At 35.4% G+C, this 26,928-nt stretch overlaps 4 protein-coding genes and 1 long non-coding RNA gene across 6 annotated transcripts; 1 reads left to right on the top strand and 4 right to left on the bottom strand.

The window, feature by feature from the left end:
* The first annotated feature begins 254 nt into the window (after positions 1–254).
* Positions 255–2,346, top strand: LOC126622793 (granule-bound starch synthase 1, chloroplastic/amyloplastic-like). The gene is made up of 7 exons (XM_050291515.1): positions 255–484; positions 567–810; positions 915–1,091; positions 1,200–1,391; positions 1,473–1,559; positions 1,808–1,936; positions 2,018–2,346. Exons 1-7 carry the CDS (start codon positions 255–257, stop codon positions 2,132–2,134), a joined length of 1,176 nt encoding a protein of 391 aa, XP_050147472.1. The 3' UTR covers positions 2,135–2,346.
* A 129-nt stretch (positions 2,347–2,475) lies between these two features.
* Positions 2,476–3,792, bottom strand: LOC126622834 (60S acidic ribosomal protein P1-like). Its single transcript, XM_050291538.1, has 4 exons — positions 3,634–3,792; positions 3,430–3,507; positions 2,901–3,113; positions 2,476–2,788 (listed from the first exon to the last, which is right to left on the bottom strand). The coding sequence occupies exons 2-4, from the start codon at positions 3,496–3,498 to the stop codon at positions 2,735–2,737; spliced, it is 336 nt and encodes a 111-aa protein (XP_050147495.1). The 5' UTR covers positions 3,499–3,507; positions 3,634–3,792; the 3' UTR covers positions 2,476–2,734.
* Positions 3,793–5,522: 1,730 nt separating this feature from the next.
* LOC126622813 (uncharacterized) lies at positions 5,523–8,783 on the bottom strand. Of its 2 annotated transcripts, none has more exons than XM_050291525.1 (6): positions 7,663–8,783; positions 7,438–7,570; positions 7,057–7,177; positions 6,809–6,845; positions 6,428–6,707; positions 5,523–6,304 (listed from the first exon to the last, which is right to left on the bottom strand). In XM_050291525.1, the coding sequence occupies exons 1-6, from the start codon at positions 7,879–7,881 to the stop codon at positions 6,210–6,212; spliced, it is 885 nt and encodes a 294-aa protein (XP_050147482.1). In that variant the 5' UTR covers positions 7,882–8,783; the 3' UTR covers positions 5,523–6,209. The 2 variants fall into 2 exon arrangements, with proteins under 2 accessions (XP_050147482.1, XP_050147487.1); XM_050291530.1 differs by having other exon boundaries at positions 7,057–7,171; positions 7,663–8,780.
* Positions 8,784–17,969: 9,186 nt separating this feature from the next.
* Positions 17,970–19,409, bottom strand: LOC126614094 (uncharacterized). The gene is made up of 3 exons (XM_050281742.1): positions 19,305–19,409; positions 18,995–19,152; positions 17,970–18,795 (listed from the first exon to the last, which is right to left on the bottom strand). Exons 1-3 carry the CDS (start codon positions 19,407–19,409, stop codon positions 18,249–18,251), a joined length of 810 nt encoding a protein of 269 aa, XP_050137699.1. The 3' UTR covers positions 17,970–18,248.
* Positions 19,410–19,627: 218 nt separating this feature from the next.
* On the bottom strand, positions 19,628–25,981 carry LOC126622862 (uncharacterized). Its single transcript, XR_007623547.1, has 7 exons — positions 25,784–25,981; positions 25,232–25,320; positions 23,120–23,277; positions 21,587–22,845; positions 21,349–21,503; positions 21,126–21,257; positions 19,628–21,029 (listed from the first exon to the last, which is right to left on the bottom strand). It is a non-coding gene; the product is annotated as an uncharacterized LOC126622862 (long non-coding RNA).
* Between the last annotated feature and the right edge of the window lie 947 nt (positions 25,982–26,928).

Below are 26,928 nucleotides of genomic sequence, written 5' to 3'. Positions count from 1 at the left end.
CACGTTTTCTTACAAATCTGTTGGCAAATGTTTAGTCTGAATTTGAATCTGTGCATCTTCTGATTGTATAATATTATCGTTCGTATTCTCATGGTTGTATAAAATTATATGTTTTAAGGCAGCTCTAGAAGCACCAAGAGTTCTGAATTTAAACAGCAGCAAATATTTTTCTGGACCATATGGTAGGCAAAACTCATCTCCAGTTCTCCAAACCAACACCACTTCTGAAAATCTTTTATGCATGAATTGGTACGATGGCGTTGCTGCGTGCAGGGGAAGAAGTCGTTTTCATTGTCAACGATTGGCACACCGCCCTGCTCCCATGCTACCTGAAGGCCGTATACAAACCTAGAGGTATTTACAGCACTGCCAAAGTAGCCTTTTGCATTCACAACATTGCTTACCAAGGCAGATTTGCGTTTGCGGACTTTGGACTTCTCAATCTGCCAGATGAATTTAAGAGCTCGTTCGATTTCATTGATGGGTATGGTTTTTTGCACAGGATATAGCAGACTGTACAATGATTATGTGATTGAAACTTGAGTGTGATTGTTCTGATTCCACAGCTCTGAGAAGCCGGTGAAGGGGAGGAAAATTAACTGGATGAAAGCCGGAATTTTGGAATCAGACAAGCTCTTGACCGTCAGCCCATGCTATGCCGAAGAACTTGTTTCTGCGGTTGAAAAAGGAGTCGAGTTGGATGACATTATTCGGAAAACTGGAATTTTTGGAATTGTGAATGGTATGGACGTCCAGGAATGGAATCCCTTAACTGACAAGCATACAACTATCAAATACGACGCTTCAACTGTAAGAATACTCATTGTACAAAAACTTCCTTAACCGTAGTTCGTGTAACTTCTTTTGATTCGTATCATGTATGGCAATGACTCTTGAAACTTTGGCTTGCTTAGGTGGCTGATGCAAAGCCTCTTCTGAAAGAAACCCTCCAAGCAGAAGTCGGATTGCCGGTGGATAGAGACATCCCTGTCATAGGTTTCATTGGTAGGCTTGAAGAGCAGAAAGGTTCAGACATTCTCATAGAAGCCGTTCCTCATCTTATCAAAGAGGATGTTCAGATTATAGTCCTCGTATGTACCCGACATGGAAGTTGTTCCTCGCCTTATATTGCTCATCTGTTTGTCCTGCCACCAAACCTACGTGTATATTAACGTGATCTGCCTTTGAAATTTTCTCAGGGGACTGGCAAAAAGCGGATGGAGAAGCAGCTTGAACAGCTGGAGATAGAATACCCCGACAAGGCCCGAGGAGTAGCGAAATTCAGTGTCCCTCTGGCCCATATGATCACAGCAGGAGCTGATTTCATGTTGGTTCCGAGCAGATTCGAGCCATGTGGTCTCATTCAGTTACACGCCATGCGTTATGGAACCGTAAGATCCCTGACGCAAACAAGTCCTTCCATTCGAAGGTACATCTTGCATGAGTACTGATTCACCGCTGTGCTTCTGCAGGTCCCTATTGTTGCCTCAACCGGCGGGTTGGTAGACACTGTTAAAGAAGGATTCACCGGATTTCATATGGGAGCCTTCAATGTGGAAGTAATGCATCTTTTTCTACCATTCTTTTTAAGGAAAACTAATGAAAAAGGCTTGAAAACTTTGAGTTTTAATGATAAGGACAAAATAAAGGGTAAAATGAATAGTACCAGGTTTGACTTTTTAGTGTAAAAATATGGTTTTTCGTTAAAGTAAACAGTACCGTGGGCTTTTCGTTAAAACTCCCTTCTTTTTACACAAAATACTTTTTTACTTTCGTGTTAACTCAGTTTCGAAAACTGATGTTTCAGTGCGAAGTTGTTGATCCGGCGGATGCACAAGCAATCACTACAACCGTCACAAGAGCCCTCGGAACTTATGGAACTCCAGCTTTTACTGAGATTATAAGCAACTGCATGGCTCAAGATCTCTCGTGGAAGGTAAAGACATCCCCTCTTACAATCCTTTTACAATTAATCGCATTCTCACATGCTTAAATCCTTTGAATCGGCACCGTGCAGGGTCCTGCTAAGAAGTGGGAGCAAGTGCTGCTGAGTTTGGGTGTCGCTCGTAGCGAACCTGGGATCGTGGGTGAGGAAATTGCACTGCTTGCAAAGGAAAATGTCGCAACGCCTTGAGAAACAAGAGTTAACCACGCAGTTGGTCGGTTTTGTGTAGTAACACGAGAAATCTGCTCCTCGCCTCCCAAACCACCCATCATGTGTGCAGTATGTTTAATAAGCAACACGATGCGTGACGGGATAAATTTAGCCAATTTGTGTATCATATGACACATGTGAGGGGGAACTGAATGCAGAAAATATAACCGAAAAGTTGAGTTAGGATAACACGAGCACAATGCAAGCGTCAACTGCCTTCGTCAATCTCTGTAAACGAGACTAGAACATTTTTACTAGGGTCATGCCATCAACTACGAGAGCTCGTATCATGTTTCAAAACATGTAGGGCACATCAAACAGAATATAAATCCATCGCAAACAATTCAATTTCAAGATTGAAAGAGTAACGTACCTTTCTATCCAGAAATTAAAACATTAAGATGTTCAAAATTTGGATTTGCTCAGCAGAAAACAAGGAGAGTTAGCAACTTCTCCATTACCACTACATATCATAAGCCAAAAAGAACGATACCCGTACTAGATTGATAGGGCAACTAATCTCAAAATACTAAAAACCATCAAACTGAAGATTGGATTACATCTTGCTGAAAGGAGCCCCTAATCGAACAAGCTGAATCCCATATCGTCATCGCTCTCTTCCTTGGGTTCTTCCTGTAAAATCAAGTCCGAAACCAAAATGAGCAAATCGGATAACCCAACGCCTTAAGACCACAACAATTTCAACAAACTCGTTCGATGAAAAATGATATAAGTGACCCAATACCTTCTTCTCCTCCGCTGCAGGAGCAGCAGCAGCTGGGGCAGCAGCACCGCCTCCTGGGGCAGCAACGGCAACAGCAGCACCGCCGCCACCAGCACCAACATTCAGGATGAGGTCATCAATGTTCTTCTTCTCGGCAAGCTTGGCGAACAAGCCGGGCCAGTAAGACTCAACAGTGATATTAGCAGCTTTCACCAATGTTGCAATCTTCTCGGACTATTACACACCAATTAAGGAGAATCACAGCATCCAAAAACAACATTTCCAAATTTCTAACCCACTGATTTAAACCAAAAATAAATCAAATAACACGAACATAAAATCTAATTTCTTGCGTGTGCTCTCAGAAATACACAGTTAATTAAATTAAATCAAACCCGTGTGAATTTAATCCACAAAATAAAAATGAACACAAAAAGTTTATCAATTGCCGCATAAATAATAATAGCAAATAAAATAAAAGCTAAAAAAACAACTAAATAAATAAATAAATGAAAACCGATATGTGAAAGAAAAATGAATAAAAGGATACGGTGATGGGGATGCCATCGTCGTGGAGGATGAGGGCGGCGTAGCTGCACGCAAGCTCTGAAAACGCCATCGTTTTTCGCTATAACGAACAAAAAGACCACAATTACTAATCTATGCGCTGCAATCCATCGGAGTTCACAGTCTATGCTAATTGGAGTGAGAGAGAGAGAGAGAGAAACAGAGAGAGACAGAGAGACAGAGTTACCTGACGGAGACGAGATCTGAGAATGGTGGGTGGTAGAGAGCTGCGCCGCTGCAAAAACCTCAACACTTTCTCGTCTAGGGTTTCTGATTTTCTAGCGAGCTAGGGCATATAAAGGTGCACAACAGTGGACTCGCCTGATTCTTTTTTTTTTTTATGGAAGCGCAAGAGTGGGCTCAAGGCCCAAAAAGCCCAATTCTTATTTCTTTCAGTGGTCAAGGACTCAAAGCCCAATTCCTATGGAGTTTTGGACACCCAAGTTTTGGGGAAGAAAAAGAAAAGAAAAGAAGATTCCATTTGTACAATGAATTAAAAGTCCTCTGACCTTGAAAAAACATTTCTTCTAAAACAAGTTTTAATAGTTAAAATTAAAATTTTGAGCTCATCTATAAGGAAAAGGAGGAAATTTTTGGTCAACTGCCCACCAGTTGGCTTGTTCGACGACTGTCCAATGAACACATTTTACTTCGATTTTTTATTTAACAGGTATATAGACAAATAGGTAATCGAAGTCTTGTTAATATCAATAATATTGATGATATGTTGATAGTTGATAACTTCGCCGTATTATTGTCGCCACTTAGACAAGCTCGGGAAGGTTGAGACAAGCTTAAGGAAACCAGGCATTAAGGAGGATTACCATAATCAAGGAAGAGAAAGCAAACAGGAAAACATAAGAGAAGGGATGGAAAGGAGTGGGGCTGGGAAAAAAAATAGGGAACTTTAACGAAAAGTACCTGGTAGTGTTCACTTTAACGAAAAACCACATTTTTACACTAAAAAGTCAATCCTGGTACTATTCACTTTATCCTTTATTTTGTCCTTATCATTAAAACTCAAAGTTTTCAAGCCATTTTCATTAGTTTTCCTAAAAAAAATAAGCGGTAGAGGGGCAAGCAAGATGGGAGGAAGGAGGAGGAATTAAGGGAAGGGGTAGCGGGCTGGAGAGTAGAAGGAAAGGGGGAAAATCAAGTGGGTGGCCTGCCGACCCCGGCCAAAAGAAGGAGTCGGCGGCGAAGAGCAGGGGATTTGTAGGGGTTTATGTACGCGAGAGAGAGAGAGGGAGCGGCTAAGGTTGGGACAACCACTCTAAAATCTTGGTAGTATCAATTAAGATAGGAATTCAAGTTCCTTGACAAAAATCTTCTCTCATGAAAGTTTGGTTGCATACATTGCTTTAGTTTCTTTTGTCATTGCAACTTGAGAAAAAATTCAGGTAGCAATTCGAAAAATTCCCCCACTACTTCTTGTTATTTTTCTCTTCAACGTTGAAGCACGTTGATGTCATTTTAGGTAAGCAAGAGACATCTTTTATGTCAAATCAACTTGAATCCCCAAATATCTTTTCATATAGTTTGAAACTTTGAGTGATATAGTGATTGTTTGTCGGGTAATGCTAGATAGACTATTTATTTGAATTATATTTTGCAAATTATATAATGTTGTTGCTGATGATTTGATTATTATTTAAGTGTTGATTAACATGTTTATTACTTATTACCTAGCATTACTCTTGTTTCTCTCTTTTTTCACTTTCCTACCAAGTCAATTTTGCATCTCAAAACCAAACCAAATCAAATTAAATAAGTATGCAAAACCAAAATGATGTTACAAAGATTATCTACTTGAATTATATTTTGTGAATCACATGATATAACTGTTGATAGTTGGACTCCTTTAAATCATTAAAAAAATGATCAAATCATAAACCGTCACATCATATGATTTACAAAGTATGATTTAAAAATATGGTATTCTCAGCATTTTTAGCAAAACCATGCATTCCCCCTTATTTTGATAGAGCTCCTAGGATTCCAAGCACATTCTTCAAAGCCTCGAAAGTGATTGATTGTGCAAAAGAAGAATCATACCAAAGAAAAAGTACAAAATAATTAGAGAGACAATCTTCTATTTCTTCCAACTAATTCATCAATTCGAAAAAAGTATCCGAAGCTTTGAACAATGACCAAATTCAAAAAATTAAAAATTAAAGATTACAAGTTAAATGGCCAATCAAGCTATCCGAAGCTTTGACCAAACTGGTGTTTCAAAGATATAAAACAAATCTTTTGAAACCCGATTGCTTTAATCTTCTCCCATATAAACAAAAAGGGTTTATATGTCATTGGATGCTCTGTGCAATCCAAGGCACATAATCCAACTGCTAATTAGTGTTGTAAGGTGGAATCCAAAGCCCAATATTTAGCTTCCACCTCATGCAATTACATGAATTAATGATTAATTAATCATCTGATATGAGTCTTAATTAATTAATTAATTCCTCCCCTAATCCTAACAACTAACTTGAAAAATAAGCTAGACTCCCCTACTTGTCCTAACCAAGAACATGTTTGCTGATGATGATGATGATGATGAAGTTAGTGAAGCAAATGAAGAACCAATCGGATGCTGACACTTGTATGAAACCCTTTTGCTCTCTTCTGATGGCAGCTGATGTGATTAATCTGCAGCAGCAGGCAACCCTTTGGAGGTTGATGGCTGAAAATCTGGTTTTGTTACCCTTCTGTCAATGTGGTTAGTCTTGAAAAATTGACATTGTTTTGATCCCCCTGTGGACATTAAGTTGAAGGATTCTGCTCAGAGTGTGCCCCAGAAGGTTGTGGGGCAGCTGCCCCCCCTGATGTGACCCCAGTTGCTGCTGCTGCTGTTGCACCTGTAACATTTTGCATGTAAACTGTAAATTCTCTAGATAATTTCTCACCGGGGTATCATAGTGACAGTATTTCAAACCAATCATGTTGGAATATCAGCGGGAAAATGGTTAAAATGTTTTTACCTGGGGTAGTTGTGGGGGTGGTGATTGGCATTGAAGGAGGAAGAGAGAGGATCCCAGTTGTGGAGGTGGAGCCAAAGGGCTGAGGAGGCAAATAAGGGTACTGTACCATTTGGGGATATTGGACACCAAGGGCATGAGCCTGGCTACTATTCTGAGCATATTGAGCATAAAATGGGTAGACATTTTGGAAAATTCCAGCCGGCCCTGATGCCCCGCCAGTTGTGGTGGTGTAGTAAGGTGAGAATTGTTGGCCACCACCACCATAGACACTGTAATAGTTCTGCACAATAACATGCATTTTGCACAAAAGTCAGCTTAAGAAAAAATAAAGAAAAATAAATGGTTCATGTGCCCACTTAAAATGGTAAATAAAAAATTTACCATGGGATACATGGAATCTTGTGAATATCCAGTGTACCTGTAAATTTACACCCAAAAACAAGGGAAAAAGCAAATCAGATATGGAATGGATGAAAACATTTTGACAAAACCAAAAAAATGAAAATATGGAGTGACTTTTATGGATGGTTAAGCGGTAGTGAATTCGTTTTATGTAAATTGAACTCGAAATTATGGAGAAAAAAGGAAAGATTTGGGTGTGTTTTTGTTTTGGGGAATTTGAGGCTTACCCATAAGCTGAATAAGGAAATGTGTATTGGCCAGTGGGTTGAGGAACATAGGTTGATGAGGATCCATGATAAGCAGCTGGTGGAGCCACCAACCCATGTGCTGCTCTTAACCTTCCTGCACCTGCAGCAATGCCATAACAAAATCAACAAACATATTGTGTCTCTTCTTTCTTTCCAAACCCTAGCACATTTCAGATTCACATTTCCATTTAGGAATGCAAATGTTTTCTGCGGAATATGAGTGCTCAGTCCACCGGCATAATACAGCACGTCGACCGGGCACTCACATCCCGCGGAAGATTTATCCCGCGTCGGAGAACAAAATGATTGAAGAAATGGTAAAAGAAAAGAGTTGATATATGGTATGGGAAAGGCAAAAACCATGGAGAGCAGTTGGTGGGCGAGTCTTTTGTGCACCAAGAGATGCAAGATTGCAGTTTGCCCTCCTTCCATCAATCACAGGGGATGGATTTTGGCATGCCCTCATGGCTGCCTCTGGATCCTTAAATGTAACCTAATCAAAATATTAAACATAAATTAAAACCAAACTCAAATTAATCAGAAAACACACTGAAAAATCATAACAAAATAATGGGGTTTGCTTACAAATCCATAACCCTTGGATCTTCCAGTGTTTTTATCTGTGATCACAACAGCCTCCAAGATCTCCCCAAACTGTTCAAAGTACCTTCTCATGGTTTCCCTCTGAGTCTCCCAGGCCAACCCTCCCACAAAGATTTTGGTAAAAGTTGTGTCATTGTATTGCCCTTGATTATTCATGTAATTACTCCCCCCCACCATCTGAAATTGCCTTCCTTGATTCATCAAAACCAAAAACAAATACCCCAAAAAAACAAAAAGATTAATTTTTTTTTAGAAAAAAAAGAAAAGAAAAACAAACCCAGAACCGAATTTTTTTGGGTGTTTTTCTGGAAAGATCACATGAAAAAAAACAGAGAGACACTCGTGCAGTTGGTGAGATTCTATTTGGTCTTCTCCTTCTTGTTTGTGAAATGACTGGTTTTTTGTAATGAGGATGCTTCTTCTTCTTCTTCTACAACCGCCTCTTTTTCACAAATCCTCAGATTCCTCAACAACGATTCCCCTAACGAGAAAATCATTACTGTTTGGGGTGGGAAAAAAAGGGGAGAGAGAGAGAGAGAGAGAGAGAGAAATATTACCACCCCATCAAAATATATGCAAAAACACTAAACGCAGAGTCAGAAGAAATATCAGACGAAAAACGCAGAGAAATAATGAATATTTATAAAATTATTGGAAGAAAAAAAGAATGGAGAAGACAAAAAAGCTGCTAGTGGGAACCCACGGCAATGGTAGGCAAAGGTGGTGGCCAATGGAAATGTGGAAGACCAGCAGAGACCAAAGGACCAGCCTTTCTTGCTGTATCAGCACTCTCTCTCTCTCTTTTTCTCACCAATATGCAATTATATATGTGTGTGTGTATATTTCGACCAATATAATATATATAATATATAATGTATATTATATAAATATATGTGAGAATATATAAATATATAATAATAATGTAGGATTGTGGGGGGTGGGTCTGCACGAACAATTGCTTCGCTGTATTCAACCTTCCATATTTTCTGTTCTTCTTCTCTCTCTCTCTCTCTCTTCTCTTTTCTCTCAGTTTCCACCCCCTCTTAATAGTGCTTGCTCTGTTTATGGCAATTTGGTGGGTCTCTGAGGAGATATCATACCTTGAGAGACTCTCTCTCTCTCTCTCTCTCTCTCAAGCTGCAGCTATTCTCCTAACCAAAAAAAAGTACAGGAAGGAAGGAAATGGGATTGTTTTTGGTGGGCCAAAACTTTCTGGCACAACCTTCTAAATTTACCTTGAAAATTATGGGTGTTTTTAATCAATAATAAAAGTTTTTGTACTAATTAGATTATTTAAGCACCTTTGGTTTTGTTAAGTACACCATCTCTCTTCTTCCTAATTGGATGCTCCTGAAAACCCTAAATTGCCCACCAATGCATGCATGGAGAAGAGACTCTACTAAGGGCATGTTTCTTTAAGAGGAATGGATTTGTAGGGTTCTCATTTTTTTACTACTAACAACTGAAGAATGGAAAAGATAAATGTTTTAGGCATCTCATACATTCTCATACCTGAAAAATCAAGGTACGTATGAGATTACAATATGGGGTTGTTTACCTCATACTTAATTTTTCATAAGGCGGTGTTATCCACACATTTCTTTTTACCTTTCATACATTCTTCTTAATTTTCGGTCGTCGGATTGAATAAATTAAAGAGTATCGAAGGATAAAAATTAACAAATGATGAGTGGAAGGTAAAAAAAAGTGTGCAGATAGCACTACCTTTTTTCATATCCCCATTCCTTTATATTAACCTAAACCTCCTCACTCTGTCATGCTATTTTGATTACCAATTTTAACAATATGGGTCCATTTTATTAAAGTCTTTGATGTCCAAGATTTCCACATTTTCACCATGTAAATTGCCACATAACAATGTAGTTGTGCCATAATATCGCCAATTAATCACTATAAAATGGAAAAGTATTTAAGAGACTTCATGTTAGTAGTTGAAAGCTCAAGCTGGCCATGGTGTAGAAATCGGACTTCTTTCACCACAATAAAGAGTTCTGCAATTGTTAATCTCATCTTCTTAATTGTCATATGATGCTTGCAGAAGTCAAACCTCTACTATGTTTTTACCAAATTTAGAAGAAATAAATTCGAAATTGCTATAGAGAGTAAAGCACATTGCTCCGGCCAATTTGTATAAATCCATATATACATGCACTGCACCCATCCACCATGTTCGAAGTTGACAAACACTGAAAGGGCAATATGGTCTTTCGGGATAGGAACATCAATAAATAGTGGACACCCTTCTGATTATATTCAACTTTAATTTGGTATTAAATATCATTAAAATGGGTTTTTATATAAATGATTTATAAAAAAAGAAGAAGAACCAGTGGTAAGCGTGGTAAGCGGCGTCAGTGATGGTGTGACATGGGATACGAAGAGAGAGAGAGAGAGAGAGAGAGAGAGAGAGAGAGAGAGAGAGAGAGAGAGAGAGGGTAATTAGATCCACCAGATATAATTAAAACTCAGAGACCGAATCATGACTGTCTCTACCACACAACGGCTTTGGACTGTCGAAGAGATCGGTCAAACCTCTGATTTTTTTTGGGTTTTTTTTGTTTGAGGAATCCATGAATTGTTTTCTTCTTATATGTCTGGTTCCACTGTCGGCTCTGTTGGCGTGGCATTGGCAGCTGCTTGGACTTGGGAGTATCTGGTGCGCAATATTGATATCGTGTTCTGTCGAAAACAAGATGATCTATAGACTATAGTATTATCGAAACCAAAAAAATTATAATGCTGGAGTAATACAACTTTAGAGAATCAAAGATCTTTCAGTACAATTGCAAATTATATCACAATGAAGATTAAATCTAGCGTCAAATATACGTAAATCTTCTTCGATGATCCACTTTGACATAACCTTCAAAATAAATCCAAATGCAAAGCTGAGATGATTTCGAGAGAATCGCGCAAAACTAATAAAAGATAAAATCACTATTCTCTAATTTAACCACCAAATGAGACATACCACAACAAACACAGGTTACCTGCAAATCAACATCAAACAAATAACCATATGGAATTATGGATTACATACTGTACATATGTTCACATTGACTATACGTAACGGCCTTGTTTTTCTTTTAATATTTATTAAACATTAGTCGGATCTACAATCATATGTCGGAAACAATCTAGTCGAATAAAATGAAGACTGAGTATCATTTTTGCAACAAATAATCATGCATAGAGATTTAGGACATATCTACTTGATATACTACAAAAGCCAGAGATGATAAGATATTGGGTATCAAATAAAAGGAAAGGATCTTCGTCGGATCTATTTTTTAGGGATCCCGTGATCGTGATCATTCATCATAGTTCGGTTAGAAATTATTTTAAAATTAAATATAAATAATACCTAACAAAAACTGACCGCACGATATACAATAAACGGTCATGATCATGGGATCCCTAGGAAAATGATTCAGCAAGGATCCTTTTTCCAAATAAAAGGAGTTGAGAATGACAGCAGTTTTCTCCCATTTGATTCATTGGGAAAGTTTGGATACCACCAACTGATAATTTTTTTTTATCTGTCTACTTATCATCCAACTATAAGCGCACAAAAAAGCAAGGTTCTAAAAATTGTTAGGTGGGCCTAGACGGATTTATGTAAATTTATTATATATCTTGTAAATAAATACATATTTACACCTATAAAAAACTATACTTGTAAAATAATGATAAAATGCAAATTAGGTACACCATTTCCATGAGTATTGGATGAACTTGTAGTAAATTCATCATTTGCAAATTAGGTACACCATTTTTATAAGTGTACCACCATGAAACCAAAAAAGAAAAAAACACACAATTAATATAAAAAAATGGTAAAAAACAACCGCAATGGACCGCCTAGGTGCCACCTAGCTCTCCGTCTAGGAGCTACCTAGGCCTGCCTAGCCCACCTAGGCGCCACCTAGGGCTGACTAGCTTTTAGCCGATTTTTCCAAACACCTTGCCCAAAATCAGGGCTGGGCTCTACCACCCAGCACCTAAGTGCCGCCTAGGCCGATTTTTAGAACAATGCAAAAAAGCAAAAGTACCTTATTACGTTGATGTCTAAAGAACAGACTCATATATATACATATAATTATATATTCAAACATAACAGAATATTGGTGGTTAATTTGAACATACCTTATTATATTAATCGTAGAGGTATTATGTTGAACATTGTGCCCTAGCTATTTTCAAATATATTAGAGATTGGTGGTTAATTTGATTATTTTATTAAGCAATGGATGACATGATTGTTAATTATATTACAAACAAAGCTTTGACAGTCCTCTTGAGAGAGGATCCTAGCCGGATCCTCTTTGTGAGGATTCTAGCCGGATCTTCCAATCACACATATTTATCATACATCGTACGATTAGTTTTTGTCAGGTATCGTTTATATTAAATTTTAAATAAAAAAATTACAATAATTTCTCATCACACGATATACGATGAACGAATGTGATTGGAAGATCTTTAAGTTTTGGTTCGCAGAATGTTGGCAACTGTAAGTCAAACACTTGGAATATTCACAGCAAAAAATTTGCAGGAAAGAAATGTACCGTTGAGAAAAGTTGTAAAACATCTATAGATGTAAACTTAAAAGGGTTTCAGTTACATGCATGCATTGAGAGAAAGTGTACACTTGTTAGTTGCAGACTATCTTTTAATTAGGGATGGCAACGGATCGGTTTGGGAACGGAAATGCTATATCCATCTTCATAACCACAAAAATTAACCATGCCTACCGGATAACGGATTCCCCATTGGTTAACGATTATATCCATCTTCGTTAGTACAAAAAATATATTTGCCCAATTGATGCATGATAATTTAGTAAATATTAATTTTGTCATTAAATATTTGATGTATAAAATGATTTAATTAATGGATCTTGTGGAGCATAAAAATTAAAGCTAAATATTGATAATGTTGGTTGATCTTTGATATCGCCTATAAATACCATTAAATTCTCATAGATTTTGATTCATATCAAAAACTATTGAACTTTGCCATAAAATGCAACTCACACAATGCAATTTTTGTATTATCAAGGTAATGGATTAAGTGAATAATGAATATATATATATATATATATATATATATATTATATAATACTTTAATATTATATATAATTATATTATATATTATTCGGTTCAAATTCTGGTACAGATATGGATTGGGGACCCTTATAACCATATCCAAAACCATAACTGAATAATATTCACGGTTTTTCCCCATACCCAAATCTAATCCATTCGGACGGTTATCCACGGTTATCGGATTTAACGGTTAGAATTGTCATCCGTACTTTTAATTTGAATTACATACATTTTCGTACTCTCAAATAAGAAAAAGGTTTAACACATCGCACCAAATTTTGTATTCGTAAAGTGTTACATAGTCCCAAAATTTTTTTTTTTTGAAAGGAAATTTTTTTAGTGTTTTAATTTGTTCATATTTTGGCCCTAATTTCACGATCTCTATGCGCCTTTTAGAGAATATATATTTTAAATTTGTGTAGTGTTTTTGCTTAATGTCCATTGAAAGTTTTGGGCTAATATGGATCACATCTAACACCAGCATGTTTTGTGTTTTCATTCTACAATGTCATATGTTGATGCATAAAACTGGAGGTCTTGGAACAACGTAAATCCGACCGTGAATCTGCAAGTAATGTAAATGACATAATATGTATCGTGGTTCACCCCAATGTTTGGGCTACGTCCACACTAATTATGTATTTATCTGAGAGGTGAGGGGAGTGGGGGGAGTGAGGGCGCTCCGTAATGTGAGAGTTTTGCTCTAGATAGGAGAGACCTAAGGTTTGTGAGGGTGAGGAGACCCTTTTATAGAATAAGGGCTCCTCCCCTAATTACATATTTGCCCATTTCTTTATTACATAATTACATTTAAATCCCTCGAGTATTTATACGAGGTCTAAATACGAGGCCCTAAATATGGTATAAACATCAAACATATTACACGTACTTGTTATAAAGTGCTACTAAGACGAATGTTACTAACAAAAATACTATTGAATCAAAGAGTTTTATGGAGAATCACTTTCGGTACTTAAAAGTTTGCTATATGCAAGCTCAAGATTCTATTTTTCTTTTTCATAATTAGTGAAGGTCAAAGGGAGATAAAATTTTCAAATTGAGGTTTGAGTGAGTGGTTAACTCGTGTTTGGTTACGTTATTTAATCATTACTAGAGTTAAAAGGCATACAAACTTCCACACAGTCAACTTAATAATATAAGGAAGAAATGCATAAGCTTTTGGCCTTTTAAATTGATACGCATGCATGCTCTCAACCAAAAGGAGCAAAAAAGAAAAATCACATGTTAGCAACTTATTACCATTCATGACTCAAACTCAGAGAGAAGAAGATTCGAATAAGAAAAATTTAGGAAGAAGTTTTATTCTAATTTACAATTTATTTTTGAATTAATTTTTTATTTATTTTTAAATTGAGGTCTCTGAATTTAACAAAATGTATAATCATTGATCTATGTCGTTAACTTCCGTAAAAAAATTATCTATGATGATTTGGTATACATATATTTCTAATTCCAAATATGACGTATATTTAGAGATTAAATTTAAACTATTAATTTCAAATACGATGATATGGTATGTACCACTGAATAGTCCAAAAAATCAGCTGTTAAATCTTGCGATAAGAATCTAATGGATCTTAACCGGTTAAAACTTTGGACAATGAGTTGCTACAGTTTCATTGTCTAAATTTTTCATGCAATCCCCACATGGGGTCTCACAGTTCTTTTTTTTTTTGGTCGAATCTCACAGCTCTAAACCCTAGTTTCCAAAAAAGTAAAACCACAAAGTAAAAACCAAAACTTAACAGATGGCCTTGTTCATTAAAATTCGAGTCTGAAAGCAGGCTGGCTTGAAGACAAAGCATGCAAGCCGAGCTCGAGCTGTGGAGATGGAGATTTGATAAAATCCATGAAATGAAAAGAAAAGAAAAAGAGAGGTATGAGAAAATGTGGAGTGTGTCGTATACTATCCACATGAAGGCTGCAAAACCAGGCAGGCAAGCAGAACCAAAGCACATGCCTCTTGCCAGTGCTTGTAGCTTTCCATTATGAGAAGAGTCTCTCACAAAACCAAATACCATCTTACCCACTTTAGGGAACTTGGGTATGTACTTGTATTAAGGATTGAATGCCTCACCAAGTCATCATCTCACTAGCCGCTGGATTGTCCATACAAACTCGTATTGGGTAGCATCCAACGACCGAGAGAGATGAATGACTTAGTCCCTATGTGGGTATATATTTGACCATTGGCTGTAATGTGGGCATATATATTTGATCATTGTCGGAATTGGTGTTATTTTAGATACTTAAAAGTTAAAAGAAGAAAGCGTCATTTAATTAAGAAACTAGTAATTCACTGGCTAAAAGATTATTTGCTGCTACCATATCCTGAAACTGAATGTTTTGGACTTTTCAGCCTATTCAGATTAATGTTACTTTCGTTTGATGTGTCAGTTTTGGGCCAGTCGGAATTTGGGCGAATTATGTTGTTTAATGTGTTTAAATCGGCTTTTAATATTTTAAGATCTTTTTGTTAATTATTTTATTATTTGTTTAATTCCTTTCCTATTTGGATTTCTAGGGTTTCAAGGGTTACGTTACATTATAAATGGGTCATCTTAGCCTTAGGTTTGTTATCTTTCATATTATTAGTCAAAATTCGAAAACTTTTCTCAATTTTTTTGGTATTCCAAAATCCTACCATTATATATAACTTCAGCTGTGTCAATTTTTATTATTTTGTTACAAGAAAATCTGACAATCACGATTGAGTTACTTTGTTGCACATAATGAAGTGTGTAGATGCATGGTCTGTCAGTAGCTAATAACCCCATTGTCACTGATTTGACATGTATCCTCCCTAACCCCTATTAGTCACTAATGGTCGTTTACCGACCTTATTCTATGTAACTGAATATCAGGATTTGTCAAATTTCTCGTACTAATTTATTACATTACATATATATTTTACTTGCAAACAAATTACAGTTGACACTTTTGTGTAAATTTTTCTTTTTGTGTTCTTACTAAGTCATTGCATTATATGTGTGGCTGGTGAGTTAGAAGAACAACTTATTAGAACATGTTCATCGCTATTGTGACGTCTCGAATGAATAATATATTGTCATGTAAAGAGAAATATACACATGCATAATAATACAATATTGAAACGAGACAACACATGACAGTACTTACTATATGCAAGTCTTCTCGTGATTTAGAGGGAAGAAGAAATGTCTACCTCACGAGCGCCGTGGTCAGAGCAACTTTTGTGACATTTGTGAGACTGCTTTGTGTCTGTGTTGACTGTTTCCTTAACTACATATTGGGCATGCATCATCGAATATCGACCTCAGTCAGCTTCTCCAAACGTGGCAACTCATGATTTCTGATACTGTTCCCTACAAACAACTAATAACCTACTTCCTCCTCCTTCTTAAGTTCTCACCTCACCTCACATGCATGAATGTAAAATATAGGTCCCTTACTGGGTACTACATTTGACAGAACAGAAAATTTGGTCTGCATTTCTGTAGAATTTTTCTCTTCAAAATTTGCCAATAGTAAATGAAGCGTATAGGACTATTTTGCAAAAAGAAATCGAGTACTTTTAGTCTCATCATGAAAATATGAAATAGAATTAACTAGATTTTCTTATACTAAAATAGAAATCTTTTAGCTTTCAGTGTCTATCTAGCAGTTTACTACTAATCAACATGTATATATTTTTTAGCTTAATCAACTGTGCAATTCAATAGGTGTTATATTTATCATAAAAGGTCTTGATATAATTAATAATGAAATTATTCAATTTAAGTTGTATTTAATTATATTAGGTTTATGTCAAAAAAAAAAATATATCAGGTTTATGAGTTTATCATGTGTAATATTTAGATTCTTCAACATAATCTACACCATAATAAAGAATGGTTAACAAGTCAATCTAACAGTTACTTGTAAAAATCTAATTACCTAATAATGGATAGAAATTTATCGAGACCAAGTATGCATACTATCCTCATGTTGTACGTATTCTTTGCGGTCTTAATAAATATCCTACCATTTCTCAAAAAAAAAAAAAAAAAAAAACCTAATAATGGAGAGAAATTTATTTGCAACTGAGTCATTAAAAGTGGCGAGGTATTCTTTCTTCAAGGCCGAAGATAAGAGATGAGAACTATACGGACCCATCTGTCAATAGAGCCCAAGTAAACTATGATGGCTTTTCAGTCACCCAATATGAGGCCCAAGTAAACTACAATTATTTTTTCTTCGCTTAATTTTTTTCTTCTATGAACGATAACGTTAGTGGAATAAATTATTAGTTGTTAAGAGGAAGGGGGATTAGTGGAGATAAATTATTAGTTGTTAGGAGGAAGGGGGATTAGTGGAGACAAAATCCGTAACAAAGTGTATAGACATGATGTATTCTGCTATTGCGGTAAAGTGTCATCTGCTTTTCTTTTCCTAATTGGATTTTTTTGTAATATTTTAGTTCAAGTAAGGTTGGCACATGGGCCAACATCTGCTGCTTGCCAGAGTAGTGTCTGGTTTCTCATGCCAATTACCCCAGTCTTGTCCAGCTAGTGGCAGTATACTGTAGCACTAATTGACTGCAGTCCTGCAACTGTTACTAGTAATTCTACGTAGGGAAGGCCTCTGATTTCCTTTTTATAAATAGCATACACTAGTTATTTATACCCGCGAGTTGCTGTGGGTTTTAAACAGAATGAAATGTTATATTAAAGACTTGAAAAATGAATTTGCAAAGCAATAACAACATTAATAACAAAGAAAATGGAAAAGTTGGAGAAAAGCTTGAATTGTGAGAAGATAGGGATAAACATGAAAGTTTATGATTGGATCACAACACTTATAACTGTTTTTGGATTAGGATGATCATATTTACAAACAAAAATTTAGCAGATACTTTCATACATGGATATAAAAAATATTAGAGCTATATATTCTACTTTAGCTATTCTTTGTGCTCTAAAAACTAAACCAGCTTCTGTACACAAAAAATTAACAAATGTTGGTATATGAAGGTGCAAAAATATTGTCCAGTATTGTGTAGAAAGTGGTATTTACAAACCACCAAAGATATTAGACAATGTTTAATACAGAGAGGAGGAAACATCTTGTAACATGAGCATTATCAGTGTTGACATTGAGAAACCAACCTGTACAAAGAAAAATAATGCAAGGCATTTAGACAGTGATGAAGTTCGCAGCTAAACAGTTTTGAAGCAAAGATTTTAGCAAAATGAAACCATAATGACCTAGTTAATTTTTGGAGGGACTATCTAATTTTGCAGAAGCTGGAGGTGATTTTTTTTTTCAACAATTTGATAGGCATTTCATCAAATTATTTCGGGTCAACTTCTGAAATTGACTGATGAGCACATTTTATTGGATAAAACACAAAAAATGTTGTCCAACTATAATTCATATCTCTTTACTCAAATTTTGTCTTTAAAAAAAGAGAAAAGATTCTTGACAGGTATATATTAAGCAAAACAAGATAGCTAGAAGATATGAATATTTGAACATAGGGAGTAAAATAAAAGTATCGGATTTTATGATACTATGGAGTTTGAATCTATACCTCTGTTCACTGCCAGTAAAAAGAGCTTTCCTCACAAACTCCCTTTTTCGTTTATGTGATTCTCCGCTTGTTTCAGATGGTGAGGTCGAAGATGATACAGTAGTGGAAGATACTGTGACTGCTCTTGGTAAGATATGTGGAGTTATTGGCTCTATAGCTGGATCATCAGACACATTGTAAACCAGCACATCACTTGAGTTGAAACTATTTTTTCTATTTCCGAATCGCAAGTGGAAAATCTTCTTTTGTCCAATCAGTCGCAAAAACTCATTTGGTAGTTGTTGTTGGTCAATCAATCTCTGATTCATGACCAAATCTTTGCAGGGCATACCAAAGAGTTTTTCTCCAGCTTTGCCAATTATCAAAGCACTAATTTCATTAGTGCTGTCTTCAAGAATCAAATTAACTTTGTACCTATATTTAAAAACTAAATTCCATGAGTTTTTTTTTATGGCTTATAACTCATTGTTAACAATCAGAGCAAAGAAGTTTAAAGAACAGAGATTACATATTTGAAGTCATTTTTTAGTTGGAAAGAAACAACATGGAATTGAAAATCGTAGAAAAAGTAAAAAAAAAAAACAGAATAACAAACTTGCATATTGAATGTTACCATGGTGTTGGAATTTGGTTGGGGTGTTTATGACAGATGAGTTGCCCAGTCGATGGGTCCTTATGCATTTGTTTGACATAGCTATGGCAAGCATTGTACCACCAATCATAACGTGTGTCAAAACGTTTGACAGATGCTTTACATAGGAATGTATCATTTTGTCAAATGTTTTATGACACGTGTATCATAAAAGAGCAACAACAAAATTAGTTTTTATTCAATATGTAAAAATGCAGATAAATGTTTTATTTATTTTTTATTTATTTATTTTTTTTTAAAGAAGATAGAAAAGCATAAATCGTTTGTATACCTTATACAAATCAGGATCCAAAAAGACCAGCTTATCTATTATTACTCTTCTTGCTGTACGAAGAATTTTAGCCTCATTTTCCTTCCTTGAAGAAGGAGGCAGCATTTTTACAGGGACTTTACAGGTTGAGAACCTGCAAGTTTAAAAAGAAAATAAGAAATTTTGAAAAATCAGCATGTTTAGAGGTTTTAACAGGAATGACGATTTTAGAAGTGCACTAACATTGATTTATATGAGTTAACCTCCGGGATGTCTAGGTCGATGAAAAAAAGGGAGGAGCTGGTACTGTTCAAGACGATGTTCTCTGTTGATGGCAAAAAAATAATAACAGAATTGTAAAATAAATATTAGCAAATATCATAGATGAGTAAATGTTTTTAATTGGATGGTAGATGTTTAAATGTGAGGAAAAAATTGAAATGGATACATATAAAAATGTGGTAAAATAATTTGAACATGCAATGCTAGAAACGAAATACAAACTGTAACAAACAGGTTCTAACAGTGTATAAATAAGAAATAAAAAAGAAAAAAGAAAATAAGACATCAAAATTCTGTCATAATGACACACCCCGATCCTAGAATCAAGGTGTGTTGGCCGTCACGTGGGCGTGACGTAACCAAAAGTGCGACGCGGAAGCAAAAGATAAAAGAATTACGAAGGAATAAAAACCAACTACTAACAATAATAACTAACTAGCATACTAGAGTGAGTTTAAGTGTGAAACACACATATTCAGAGCATAAGTACTAGGTGCAGTCAAGTAGGACTATAACCAAAATTACAACACCCGCATGTGAGTCCTACATTTATGTAGTCTGTCAGTACGCCGTGGAAATCCTCGTGGGCCACCAACACCGCTAATTAGAACTTGGAGGGGCACAAAACAAAATTGAGTGGGTCAGTAAAACAAATCTTTTTTAAAACACTTCATTTAATAACATTTCTAACCTCTCGCTGTAAAACCTGTATACTTTCCCAGAAAATAAAATAATATGCATATAATTCTTCAAATATCTCAAATCACCAATCTTTATAAAAAACCAGAAAGTATGCCATGCAATAAACGTCAATAACAGAATAAAGGTGTAACATTATAACAGGTGAAATAAGGAATCAACCGGAGACCCTGCAGTTGGTCTTGTATGGTTAATTCAATAGCTCAATATCCAACCAACCGGAGTCACCACAGTGACCTGTACGGCGCTACTCTGCACATACATCGGAACTACCTGAAGTAATCTGTACGATAAAAAAGGTGTAAGAATACGCTCTAGTGCTTCTCTCATCAACAACTGTATAATAATCTAAAATCACCTACAAGTCGGAACCACCTCTCATGGTCTGTACGACATGTCGGAACCCTCTAATGGTCTGTACGACATGCACCTACTTAGATCCAAGGTGAGCATATGGTGCGGGTGAATAATATAAGCACTAACACCAGGGGTGCATGTTATGAGCTCTCAACACAATTCACATCACAATAATTCACATGATTAACATAAAACTCACCTAATACTCACATGTGCGTCCACAACACCATTTAACATATATATGCAACAATTATCAATTCATATAATGTATGCATGGCATTTTAGAACACATTTCATTTAAATTCAATTTCTGGGAAAAACCAATAGTATATAGGTAAATACAGAAAATCCTGCCCACTCCTTGAATGCGCTCGTCCTCGGGATATGTATCACCTATATGCGAAACAACTATAAAAACATTATTTAAAGCACATAATCGACAATATGTAATAACTTCTCATACGATGCTCAAATTGGGTATATGAATATACCACAGTGACCTACTCGACATTACGGATGTCGAGGTATTTTTAGAATAATTTTTGGACCTGCCATGCGCCCCCACGCGCCCCCCACGCGTGTCATCTCCTTCCTCCAGACGTCGGAAAACTCGCCGGCGTCGGAAACTGGGCAGACCTGTAATCGACATTTTCTCGCTCGATTCTCAACCATTTTCCATGAAATTTTCACCAAAACTTCACAAATTACGAGAGGAAGAAGGCTATACCTTTAAAAACTTCCAAATCCTTCGAAATCACGTCAGGAAATTTCACCCAAAACTGGCCACCTTCGAACCTTGTGATCCCGACGTCCAAAACCTTCAAACGAACGTCCCCGAGCTTCGTGAAAACCTCCTAAAGCTCATTGTGAGATTGGATTGTCCTAAAAACCAACCATTACAAAGTTCGTGAACAGTGCTCAATTCGGACCTTGAGGTTTCAACGTGAAATTGAAAGATTTCTTACCTGAAATGGGTATGGGTGAGTTCGTAGGGTTCTCACGAGTATAGTGATGCCTTCAAAACCTTCAATCTGTGTTTGGAGGTTCGATGGTGAGTGTGTCTATACGGTTCGAAGGGAGAGAGAGAGAGTGAACTGAGAGGGAAGAGAGAGACACGGGATAGGAGAGAGAGAGGTTTGCTTTATGTGTGTGGATGTCCTCCTAAGTCCCTAACCACACAATTACATACAATTTCAATCCCCATAATTTATTTTCCAAGAAATTAGGAGAGTATGCATTTATTCAAATAGCATGTCACATGTACCTTAGTAACCGATGAGGGTAATTCTGTCATTTCACATCCACGATAAATAAATTCCGGGATAGGTTGTGACACATAAAGAGTAGCAATCAAATACAGTAAAATTCCATAATGATAAAAGAGTGGAATAGTTTATAGCAAGAAATGTAAGAACATATCCAAATAAAGATAGAAAAAGTGGGTTTTAGTTAAATGAGCTACCTAGGTAAATCTTGACTTTTAAACTTGTAAATACAACAATAATCGGCAAAGACAAGTTCTGGATCAATAAAGAACAAAAAGCGTCTGCAATATCTGCCCACAATGTAACAGACAATTCTTCTTTTTTGTGCACAAAACAAATGAGACACTAAATTTTCTTCCTAACCTAACAGAGAAAATGATATTAACAAATTGGAATTGCAACAGTTAAAGAAAAGAACAATACGATATTCTCAATGCGTATATCACACTTCTACGCTATTCTTTGATTAATCTGTTTTGATTCCAATTGCTGGACTGCAATTATATGGCCAACCACATCTTACAATTTAAAAAGTTAATACAAAAATAATGTCAAAACTCATTTCAGTGAAAAAACAACATAAATGTTTTTAATTGATGGACATGTAGATACACACACACACACACACACACACATATATAGACAAATATACACATATTGATGTTACTTGTAAGAATATCATCTCTGTTCAGACGAGGATAGAGCATGTTGAAATCTAGTAGGAAAACCGATGTCGAGGGATAGGTGGAAAGATGGTAGACAGTTTTTAAACATTTTTGTACCAGTGAATATAACATGGGTTTCATGCGGCACCACTTTATACTGTCCTTTGATTTTGATTGTGCGAAAATTCATAATTTCGTAACAACTACCAGCGTCAATCTTTGAGGCTACCAATTCACAATCGATGTCTGATGCAGATGCTTCAACCGCATTATTCTTCATAATTGATCACATGCCTTATTAAGAAAAAAAAACAAAAAAAGAATAATAACATAATTAAAAAACTTATGATCAAGTAAATAGCAAAAAAACATTATATTTTGGTACAAAGAGATTGAATGAGCACAATGGGTAAATAAACTAACTGAAAATATGTCAACTATCACAACCAAGATTTACACAACACTTTAGACATGTTAAAAAATCTAACTGTTGAAAAAAAAGATGACTTATGACATAACTATAACTGTTAAAATACTTAATTTAAATTATGGGACAATGATGGCTTACCGTTTCATCAACCAAGATACACTATAGTGTTACGTATTTACGAACAGTTGCAGAAATGCTAGATTTTCATATCCTACAGACACAAATCTTTATTTTCTCCGCTTTAGTGTAAAGACGCAATTCTGCAATAGGGGTGACCTTAACTGTTTCCATTGAATCTGTTAAAAGAGAAATAAATTTTATAAAGATAAGAATCAGCATAACACAAATCTATAAATAAATATGAAAGAAAGGATTGATTTCTTTCATTCCTAATTAAATAAATGGTTAAAATAATTTTAACATAACTATTACAAAACCGATAACCACTACATAAACTCGAAATTTCAAAAATAAAAAGGACTCAGAAAAGAAATAAGCCAACCAAAAGTAATTAAAGAACTAAATTTGACAAAAAAAAAAAAATACAGTTCATATTAGGATAGTAAGACAAATGATCACACATTAATAGATGACAAAGAATAACTATTATGAAACACTTAACACATTATGAAAGCAGTAAAACAATAGTTGGAAAAATCAAACTAAAGAGGAAACCAAATAATCAATTACCAAAAGTAGAACAAAATGTGAAGCACTTGTCCCAAAAGGGAAAAGCAGGGTTAAAGAGATATAATCAATTACTTTCCCACACTGCAAATGCATAAACCAAAAAGAAAAACACTTACTAAGTTAGTTTTAGTAAGTTAAGAAAGAAATAAAAGACAACTATGTCTGTCAGGTGGCATGGGTGTAAACTGTTGTTTTTTTTTCTTCCATAAATATAACTTTACATTAATGTGAAGCGGAAATAAACACAAATATGAAACAATCAGGTATCCATGGAACTCAGCTAAATTTCAAAGCATTGACAACAAATTTAATATTCTATAGCCCCAAATGATCACCATACATTTAACCAACTAATTAATAAAGCATTTGAGCATCACATGACTGAAAACCTAAATCTCAAGCTTTATATATCGATATGCACGGAAAAGAACTAATAACTTGACAACAAACAATATTATAATGCAAATCTATAGATAAAGAAAGTAATCCAAAATGTTTGAACACAATTGTAGAACAAAGCACATCGCATTGTGATCTTGAAGTGAACCCCCACTAACAATCTAATACTGCGAACTTATTTAAGTTAAAAAATAATATAAGATGTTAAACTTGAATTAACAAACTATACAACCTATATAAAAAAATAAAAAATAAAAAGTAATTTTAATTAAGTATACAAAATTGGAAAGCAGGATTTAATATGGAAAAAAGGATTCAAAACTGGAATCCAAGTATCTGTCCCAAAGGTATATTTGCCGTTGAAAGAGAAACCTAAATTGCTCTCCCATATTATTATCAAATAGGGAACATTTGATAAAAGCAGCAAAGCAATGATTCAAAAGGGAAGACTAAAAAAGAAACCACATATTAGTAAACTATAGATTCAAGGAGATAATAAGATTTTTCCCACACTGCAAACAGACAAATTAAAAAACACTTAGGAAATCATGTTTAATAAGCTAAAAAGGAGAAAAAAGACTATACTTTTCTTAGATGTCATAGTTAGAAACTGCCTTTTTAATCCAGAAACCAAACCCATCCATTAGGAATGGACAGCTAGCCTGGGGCTAATTAAAAAGCTCAACAAAAAACAGAACCAAAGACTTACCCATCAATGCATAAGTAAAGGATTAACATAAAAAATAAAACAGTGAATCATAAAAAGTAAGACCGCAAGTCACAATTCTAGAAGAGGAAAACATAATGCTCACAACTCAAGCAACGGTATCAATATTGTTCTACTAAATTATAAGTTATATGATGAGCATTATTTTGATTGAGATATCTCACATGTCAAAAAATGAAGAAATTCCAATGAAGGTGACAACCACATTATATAAAGAAGAAACCTAGACCCAGTTGAACACATATAATTCGTGAAAAATCACAGGTTGCATAAGGAAGATTTTGAAATATGCATCTCAAAACAGATACCATCTAATTATGCTGCTTCACAAACAATGTTATCGATGAACTTATGCTTCTCCCTTATGCTGGATTCAAATGATATAAACTAAGAAAACCCCATATTAAAAATCAATAGCCAAATATTAAACATACCATCTAATTCACCAATTGCATCCTCTGCATCTCTACTGTGATCCAAGTGAACAAAAGCATAACCCGGTGGTCTCCAAGCAACCCACACGCTGCGAAATTAATAATACAAAAGATTAACAACCATCCTCCATAAAAATAACACCACTTTATGAATCTATGGGTAAATGACTATAAACATTACAAAAGGTGTTGTTCTCTTTGCCGATAAACTACGAGATTCATCAACATCTATCAAACTCCTACTTCAATTTTACAAAAGCAGCACAGAAAAAATAAAAAATAGAAAACAAAGTTTGACAAAGGGGCACAACGACAGCAAAGTTGCAACAGATTGAGGAAAAATGTTGAATCAAACTATTGGATAACATTTTCTCATGCACCCAAAAAAACCCACAAACTCAAAACCACAAAAATCCAATCTAAAACATCGAATTTCATATACTTAGATGCATAAAAGATAAACTAACAAATTCAAAACGAAATAAAAATAATTAACAATAAGCAAGCACACTATCCTTCAAATTAAAAGCACATAATTTCAAAACTCTTCACCTTAAACACAGATGTCTTCGCAAGGTGCAAATAAAAACCTTACATTGATTTTGTATTTTCCGAGCAATCGCAGGTTGCAGAATTTCACAAAACACTGACTGAAAGCAACAACACAAAAATTTGCGATGACCCGAAGTAGGAATTTTTGAGGCAAAAAGGATTTAAGCTGTGAGAACGACTGCGAAACAAAGATGGAAATGAGAGGAAACAAAACGGGTGAAAGCGACAGTGAAACAAAGTTGAAAATAAGAGGAAACAAAACGCAACAAAATAAAACCCAAACAAAGTACCACGCGATGACCAACACGTGGGCTTGACAAAACTATGCTGCAACTGTAGCAAAAACAAATACAACCACAAAAAAAATGAAACGAAGTCCAATTCCGTCAAAGACAACCAAACAACGGGCACTGGTGTAATTTTACTGTACAAAAAGCTCAACCAAACGGAACAACAACATCAAATCGGAGGACATTTTCGTCCGCGCACTGTCCATGAACAGTTAGCGCGGTTTTGGGGTTTTAGTATAGGTATAATATATGGACTGTATGGTCGTATACTTGTATAGACTATTAGTGGTACTGCATGCATATGTTTGTGCAATATTGTATCAGAGTTCTGTGCTTACTGCTATATATGTGTACACTATTGTATCAAAGCTATTCTGCATCTGTTTCCCTTACATAAGAAGATGTGGTCCAATTTGAAGCTTCAGCGGTCTATTGATCTACTTATGCTCCGACCACAAAATGCAAGGGAAACAGTGTGATTAATTACGTTATACAGTTGTTTAAATCACATCATGCAAGGTATAAGAGATAACCATTGTTTAAATCATACTTGGCATATCTTTTTCAATTATGTTATAACAGTAGTCACTAGTCACGAAACAGCAAAAACATCAAATTAATTGAGGAGAAAGGTTGTGGACAAACTAACAAACTTAAAGATTGAGATTTGCATAAATGCAATGTTCTAAAAAGTGTGCTTGCAATTCGGTAGGTGTTCATTGCCCAGGATTTAACAATCTATAATCCAAATTCGAAGCATCGTAATCTTCGAACTTTGACGAACCTTATGTATTTCGTACTCTCAAGACATAACTTGAAATTTGACAAAGGATAATAATGAGAAATGCAGAGTGG

The sequence above is a fragment of the Malus sylvestris genome, chromosome 1, assembly GCF_916048215.2.
Source record: "Malus sylvestris chromosome 1, drMalSylv7.2, whole genome shotgun sequence".
NCBI lineage: Eukaryota > Viridiplantae > Streptophyta > Magnoliopsida > Rosales > Rosaceae > Malus > Malus sylvestris.
This window is presented reverse-complemented; position numbering and strand designations above follow the sequence as displayed.